Source organism: Brachycentrus maculatus, unplaced genomic scaffold, assembly GCF_059751285.1.
Source record: "Brachycentrus maculatus isolate JH-2025_06_01 unplaced genomic scaffold, ASM5975128v1 h1tg000598l, whole genome shotgun sequence".
Taxonomy (NCBI): domain Eukaryota; kingdom Metazoa; phylum Arthropoda; class Insecta; order Trichoptera; family Brachycentridae; genus Brachycentrus; species Brachycentrus maculatus.
This window is the reverse complement of record NW_028281338.1, coordinates 418,847-427,824: the sequence shown is the minus strand read 5'-3', so window position 1 is coordinate 427,824 and position 8,978 is coordinate 418,847. Positions and strand designations below refer to the sequence as shown.

The following is an 8,978-nucleotide window of genomic DNA, read 5'->3' as shown; positions in this document are numbered from 1 at the left end:
TTCGATGCATTCCGCATCATTTTCAAACAGTGTTTGAAAATGAAGTGTCACAGTAGATTTTAAGAAATAGTGGTATTTACTAAGCAAAACATTAATTAAAAAAGAAACAGTCATAATAAAAACAACCAAAACAAACTATTGCTTCCAACTATAACCACATTCCACTTAGAGGTAAGAACTTCAAGGATACTGTAAGCTGTAGTGTATTAATAATAAAATACACTTTTTTTATGATTTCAAAGGGCAATTTTAATATGAATGTAAAATAGTATGAGAAAAAACTGAATTAAAACGAAGAGCTTCACAAATTGCAGTGTGAAATCATATAATTGTAGATATGAGCTTTAACGTGTAAAAATAACATTTTTTCACAATGAAAACGTTAAATTTTGTAAAATATGGTACAGTTCTTTCTTAATTAAAATATATTATTATTTGACATGTTCTGTAAAACTAGCATTTGAAAAAATATTTTCCTATTCAGTGTCTTTATTTACCCCTTAAGTGGTTTACAATGTGAAATATTATCAAGTAATTAATTTAAGAAGTACCCTCAAAGCAAAGAAATATAATTGTTTATAATTCGAAGAAAAAGTATATTTCTGCTTATAAAAGTACAGAAATATTTATATAAATGCTTATTTTCTAATGCCATCTTAATTCTAATTATTTATAATCTAAATCGTGAGAAATTGACAAACAGTGTTGACGATGCACCTAAAAAATTGTTCAAAAAAAGTTTCTAATATTTTCTTGATACTTTGGGAACAATATGGTACATATAATCAGGGCCCCTTTTTTCTTGTAATGCGGTGAAGCGGTGTTCCGGCACCTTTTTAAATGGCCATTTAAAAAAAAAAAAAAAATCAATTAGACGAAACAATGTTGGCGCTTACGTAATAATAATCCATATTTATATATTTTACCAACATGATAAAATATGGTATTGTAATGAATATTTAAATGATATTTGAACATGATTTTTTTTTAGTGAAAAGCTTGACATGAAGTTAGTTCTGGGACCTGTTTTGTTTAAAAAAAAGCCTTGCATATAATTATATGAATTATATAAAGCTGTAGTCTTAGATACTCTATGAAATTCAAAAATGTTTTAAAGTAACTTTAGCTCAGCACTGAATCTATTACGAGTGTTATGGAAAAAGACATAAATTTAAAAATTTCACTATTCTCTTCACAAATGCAATGTTGGAAATAACTAGTATGTATCTATTTATTTAAAAAAATATATATAAGCAACTAGGAAATAGTACTACATAATATCTGGGATGAAAGAAAAATATTAATTTACTGTAACATCTTTACACAGTTTTACATACATTATATTTATATTTAAAATTTGTTGACATAAAATAAGAATTTTGAAATGTATGTAAAAAAAATTGAATACAAAAATAGGCATATTTTTTTAATCTATAGAAGTAAAGAATTTAAAAGTCAACACTGTTTAAAAAAAAAGTTAAACATAATTCTCATTAAAAAAAAAAAACAAACTAAACATCAATTTACGTCCGACATTGGATTATTTCAAAGAATAAAAATGAAACAATGAAATATAATAAGTAGTTTTCTAGGTATACCTACATCCTGATATATAATGAACTTATTTAGAAATTTGATGACAAAACAATGGCGGACACTCGCAGAGTGAAAAAGTGTCTTAAACTCTATAATTTCAACCGCATAAATTGTTAATTCTCAACAAGACAATCTGTCAAAACCCTTACGTCCAGATTCAACCTTCATGCAAACACACATTATTACAGAAGGTCTTCAAACAATGATCAAATGGACGTATTGTACCCGTCCAGCATGTCATCAGAGACTGACCACTCGTTGGGAGGGAGGTCATCCAGATTTCTGTTATCATCCCTGTCTATCATGTAAGAAAAACTGTAGATTTTCGGAAGGATGTTGCATGTTGCGGATGCGGGAGAGTGTTGAGAAAGAACAGTGGTCAAGACCGGGTCGGATTCATTCTGCAGAGCATTGTTAAACGTCGAAATGGTCAACGGGATAAGATCATCCAGTTTTCTGGGTCGCTGATTGCTGTATAAAATATTGTTTCCATTCGAGTTCATAGACAGACTTGACACCCTCGGTAGCAGATTGTTTACGAGAGGCGAACTGCCAGTCGTCAGCGATGGAAGTTTCTGATACGGATCATCCGCGACATGGTAATCGTTCTTCATATCACCCGGATTAGATTTTTCCTGTAAACATATTAAAAAACTTATTAAAATCTGAACAATATTGAAGAAAACACAGAGGTATAAAAACAGTTCAACTTTGTAAAACAAATCATTGGCCCATTGCAAAAAAAAAATCAGGTACCATCAAGAAAGTGTAATTTGAGAAATATTAACTTTTTTTTTTGCCATGTCAATTAAGTGCTTAGTATAATTTGGATTGAAATAAATTTCATTAAAAAGTGAATTTATATCAAAGTTTCTGTGTATTTTAATATACCATATACTAATAAAATTGTTGAGATACATATTACTCACTCCTTTCAACAACATCATATACCAAAAAACTTGATTTTTCAGGAGATTGTTTTTTAAGTTTAAAAATATAATAAAATGTATTAAAAATAAATATCAAGCCACTTATTGAACTTTTATTGTAAAACCTGAATGTTTTATCTCCATTTGAAAAATATTTTGTATATTTAAAAAAAGAATTAAACCATACCCTTTCTTCAAAATGCAAAAACAACGCTTTTGCCCTGTAGCGGGTAAATGTTAAGTTTAAAATATGCCGCTTTTGCTGGGATATAGCACATTTTCTGGGCATTCCAAAAACATGCACAACTGAAAATTGTCGATTTTTTTAAATATAACGTTGTTGAAAGGAGTGAGCGATATGTCACAATCTTCTAATAGATAAGAAAAAATTATTGGATTTAGGCGATGAAACAAATATAGCAAATAGATACAAAGAAAAAAACAAATGCACCATTCCATGATAAACATAATTGATTCTTAAATATAAAAAAACAGTGTATTATTCAAGGTGTCATGATGTGAAGAAATATCTTATTTTACAAAAGAGCACATACAATAAATAATGTAACTTATACAATATATTTTCTAGTCTACTATAATGCATAACGAACATGATGTGCATTTATGAAAAAAAAACACACACACACATACAAAAGATGAAAAGCATATTTCTAACATTGGTGGGCTTATTGCTAGAGGTAAATATACATTATCCATTAATTGATTTGGCAGTCACTTTGTGGTAATATCCATCCATTTTAAAATTGATTTTCATTTGGTAAATACGTATCATGATACGGAATGCATCCACACTCTTGTCACAATAGATTTTAAGAAATAGTAGTATTTACCAAGTAAATAAAAAATAATAAACAAATATACACTTGGGTCTCTTTTAATGTGATAGATACGATCCACGGAGAGTCACATAAAAAAATCATTTAAAAAAAGACTTAAAGTACATACAAAACTGGGGGATGGGTTCCATTATTTTTAAAAACTGCATAACTTTAAATCAAAATGATAGAATGTACCAATAATTGCATAAAAAAGTTTATAAAAAATCATAAAAATAAAAGCAGAACAGGTTTTTCCTTAATTAAATATCCACATATGGGAAATCGTTTTTGAGATAAATCTTCTATCCAAATTACAAGTACTTTTTCTGTTTTTTTTTCCAATAAAGCGTCTCTTGAATACGATGTAAGATTTAAGCTTAACTTTGTGCCAGTGACACAATTACACTTTTACGGTTGTAACCTGCACTAGTCAAAATTTTAGATTTTTTTAATGCGATTTTGCCTAAAAGAGACTGAATTACATACAAAAATAAGTGGTAGGTTCCATTACATTTGAAAATCTAATAAAAACAGACATAAAAGTACATAAAATGTATAATTGTGCCAATTTTTTTACCATTAAAATTGAGAATTGACAGAATGTCAATTTTAAGTCAGTAATTGTATTTTGTTTGGCTGGAAGATATTTTTTTTAAGCTCAAAAGTGTATTTGATTTATTGTTACGCAAAACATTTCAAATAAAGAAATACATCAAATTACATGATTTTATTACATCACTCAAATACTGTCTTGTAAGGAGAGGGATAATCAAGGATGGTGGAAGAAGGATTCGAGATAAAAAACCATTTTCATTTGCTCAACAATAAAATAATTCTCATCAAATCGACGCAGTATTAATACTTTCATTATATTCTCAAGAAGGTAAAATTATTAGTCCTACGCTTCAACATCCAGTCTAGGGTAACATTAAATAAATATCCCAGTAAAGAATCACTCATCCCCATACCCTAAGTAGTTATAAGAACTCTTAGTGATAGCCTTACACCTTTAGCAATAGTTTTTGCATATATTTTATTTTAATGTATTTTACTGTATACGATTGAATTTTTTATAGTTTGTAATGTAAATACTAATTGAAATAAATAAATTGAATTTAATTGAATAAATTGAATTGAATTGAATAGTTAAGTACGTATATAAGTATATACTAAGTAAATTCATAACCTATGTAGCTCTTTCCACACCCAATGGTGCATAGGGCAGTGCATCATATTGACATAGTGTTATCTTCATTGAAAATCACTACTATTTTGTTTTGACCCCCTTGAGAATCGAGACCGGGACCTTCAGCACGTCAGCCAAACGCGCTAACCACTACACTACGGAGGGGGACAAAACGTATATAATTCTTCTTCTTCAAACCCCTATCCGCACCCGATGGTGCATAGGGCACTGCATCATATAAATGCATTGTTATCTTGAAGGAAAGGTGATCAGCCCTCCGCTTCAAGCACCAGTCCAGGGTAAAATTGAATAAATATTAATGTGAAAAAATCACTTATATTTATTTAGCCCTTCTTGGGAATCGAACCTGGGAGCTCCAGTACGGTTGCCGAGCGTGCTGACAAAGCCTATGTACCTAAACTAAGAAGTAAAATCACAGAACCAAAGTCATACATCTAAGTTACTTCATTGCCAATTTAGAATCATAGAATTGTATAAACTCATGTCTTTAAAAAGATAGCGAGTGTTATTGCTGAGAATTTTCACTCAAGGATTACATGAAATTATGGTAACTTTAATCATAAAGAGTAAACCCACTCACACTTAGGAATAGACTATTAATGTTATAAACTTGGAGTTTAAGTAGGAACAAGATAAGCAGCGTTACATAAGCTCTAGCTAGATTTTAGTCATTCGGAGGTTAGGTAATTTCAAAATTTTAGAATCACTTCACCTTCATAGTGTAGTGGTTAGCTGCGTTTGGCTTGCATGCCGGAGGACCCTGGTTTAATTCCCAGTGGGGTCAAAATAAATGAGAATTTTTAATTCTATATTACCTTGGACCTAAGATAGAGAAATTATTACTTTGCACGTATCGCTCACTTCTTTCAATAACGTCATTTATAAAAAAATATGTATTTTTCGGGAGATAGTAAAATATATTAAAAATAAATATCAAGCCACTTATTGAACTTTTTTCTGTGCAACAGATCTTTTTATGTAAAACCTAAAGGTTTTTTTCTGCACTTGTAAAATATTAAGTATCTTTAAAAAAAAATAATTAAATAATATGTACCTTTTCTTCAAAATGCAAAAACAACACTTTCTGCCCTATAGCGGGTAAATATTAAGTTAAAAATATGTCACTTTCGCTGAGATATAGTACATTTTCTGGGCATTCCAAAAACATGCACAACTGAAAATCGACGATTTTTGATATATGACGTTGTTGAAAGGAGTGAGCAATATATGATTATCAGTCAACTAAATATTGTGTCGATCTGGTGCAGTGCCTCTTTTTGGAATTGACTAATATCCACGTGACACTAAAATTTAGCTACGGCTTATGCAACACCGCTTATTATTTTCATACTTAGGCTCCACCTTTATATGTTTTATAATTAATTGTTAAGTGATGGGTTTACTCCATATGTACAAAGTTAGTCAGTTTGTAAGATTTGACGTAATTGATTTTTTTTCTTCATAAAACATCGTTTTCTTTTAAATTAAAATCAAAATTTAAAAAAATTCGAAATAAAGATATGGTTGAAAAACAAAATAGTCATTGAAAGGTCAGGAGTTTAAAAAATACATATGAAAATATTTTTATACATAAATATATACGTATACGTATAAAAAAAATATTTTATAAAACAGAAAAATTCCGATAAATGTATATTTTTTTAAAATCGCGCGCGAAAGCACGACCGACTTCTTGCGTGGTCGTCCGCGTTCTGAATTTTGATTTTGAGAATTTTGAGAATTGAGAGAATTAAAAGTTTTACGTAAGTAATTGGGCCAATCAATGGTAGGATAAACTGGAACATGGAACATTCTCTCTTCTACTTTAAAAAATTAAAGCATAAAAATATGAACTAACTAAACCTAACTAACCATCACAACGTTTCTGCACAGGGGTAGGCAGAGAGAATAGAACGCCACACCAATCTGTCTTTATACACAATTTTCGCCTCTTCCACATTCATGCATCTACTCATACATATACCCCGACGGATCCGACTCCTGGCTTGGCCACTTTCAAGTATTTGAAAATACTTAAAAACAAAAATATGAACGATATTAAAACACTAAGTAACGGACTTAAAAGTTTTTGAAAGTTTTCGTGAGAAAACTACCCGGTTACGTGTCTGTAATAAAATGGCGAAGTATTTCTTGCAAGATTGTATATCATCGCTTTTGAGAAAAAAGTAAGTAAGTGCGAAAATGGCATGTTTAAAATATTGTATAATTTTAAATTATTCCTACTGGAATTTATATGTTTATATGTTTTTTCTCTTTTTTTCTCGCTTATAAAGGCATACAGCCGTAGAAGGTACACACCTCAGCTACTATCATTTGCCTGTTCATTAAATAATAAAATGTCAGTTTAGAGTCACAAATTATTACTGATTTAACCCGTGTGACGTCACATGTGTCCCATATACAATCCACTTGCGTCACGTGGATATGTGTACCTATGAACGAGACAATGTAGATCATATTGACTAGTCTCACGAGGCAACGTTCCTGTTGATATACCGAACCTTCCTATGTATATTATCGTAAATCGCAAAGTGTAATTAAAAATAAAATAAAATATAATATGTATTAATCTAGGTAAATTTGTCCGCCTCCGTAGTGTAATGGTCGCCACGCTCGGCTACCGTTCTGGAGGTCCCGGGTTCGATTCCCAAGGGGGGTAAAATAAATATAAGTGATTTTTTCACTGTAATACTTATTCAATATTACCCTGGACTGGTACCTGAAGCGGAGGGCTGATCACCTTTCCTTCATGTGTAAAACGATCAAGATAACACTGCGTTTATATGACGCAGTAGTGCCCTATGCACCATTGGGGTGCGGATAAGGGTTTTATTATTATTATTAAATTAAATTTGTATTATGTTGTCCGAGTTTTGCGTCCAAGAAATTGTAAAATAATTGCAAAATGATTTGATTTGTTATTCGGAATTATAAATATAATGATCTACATATTTAAAAACTAAATTTAAAAAAAAAACTCAAATGTGTCGATTTGTGGCTGTGTGAAAAAAAATACTTCATTACTTCACGATTAGTTATTTCGGGATTTTATTGTAAAAAACTTTGAAAATCGTAGCGATATTAATACGGGACGAAAATAAAACATTTTACATAATTTTTTTTTTTTTTGACATCTCATCAAAGATGAAGAAGATTATGGAAGTCTGGGCATTTACGGGGCTTACGACCGTCATAGGCTGGTTTAAGTGATCACTTTACACACGTGTAACATTCACCAATTCTACCCATTATTGACAACCACGCTACTCAAATTCTTGGAAGTTCTATATATATGAACCAATTTAGAAACCTTGTTCATGAATCACTAGAACTTCACTAGAGACATCTATTGGTGAGATGTAAAGAAGCTTTTTACTAAGCAGAAACTCTTATATTAGTATGTGAGATCCGAATCCTGGATTATAATCACACACATGAGAAACGCCAGAAAATACCATTTTCATTTTTATTATTAAGCTTATAATTTGACCAGATAATTTATTTACAACATTTTGAGTGTGTCCAAATACTTGTTGACAAAATCTGGATTATCTCCAATTACAGGAGTTATTTTCATATTATTTTTTTGACATCTCATCAAAGATGAGATGTCAAAAAAATAATATGAAAATAACTCCTGTAATTGGAGATAATCCAGATTTTGTCAACAAGTATTTGGACACACTCAAAATGTTGTAAATTTTACATAATAATGATAATATGTTCATGTAAATAATATGAATATATCAAAAACGACACTAAGCATTCTAATTTAAGTTTTATTAATTGTTATACTTTTACTCTGAACTAAAATCAAACAAAAGTCATTAAAAACAATATAGATATCTTTATGCTGTAAAAGTTCGAAGCGTCCCACATTTTATTAAATGCGGAATATCACAGAACCATGTTTTTGTACTTAGTGCTGTTTATCAGAACAGTGACGATATATTCTTGATATTTTTAAAAAAGGTCGCATAGAAAGAAAAAAACGAAGGCGAAAATTTTCAAAGCGAAGCAATAAATTTATAAGAAATACACGATATTTTTCAGAGATAAAAATAATCTATTGGATGAAAATGATTTATCGTTTTATTTGAGTACATTTTCATTAAAATTATAAAAAAACTTTGTTTTTAACCACTTTATTTTAAGTACAATAATATTTAAACGAAGTTTGAATGTTGTCTAATTTTTATAAAGTTCAAAAAATGAGCTAAAAAGTATTAGCATTTTTTTTTTCATTAAGTATATAGAATCGTGAATACTTCCCAAATATATCCTTAAACTACAGTCTATTTTGTTCCCAATGGTGCAAAGAACACTGTTAAACCAACTATTACACCCCGACGGATAGTAAAATAAATATGGCAATATGACCTGTCC

At 30.0% G+C, this 8,978-nt stretch overlaps 1 protein-coding gene across 1 annotated transcript in view; it reads right to left on the bottom strand.

Moving 5' to 3' along the window:
- Window positions 1–1,026: 1,026 nt before the first annotated feature.
- sima (HIF-1 transcription factor component sima) overlaps window positions 1,027–8,978 on the bottom strand; it is a 310,255-nt gene continuing 302,303 nt past the window's right edge. The window contains exon 12 of the mRNA XM_088273719.1: window positions 1,027–2,231. Within this exon, the coding sequence (XP_088129845.1) occupies window positions 1,803–2,231 (429 nt within the window). The 3' untranslated portion in view covers window positions 1,027–1,802. The remainder of the gene's footprint in view (window positions 2,232–8,978) is intronic.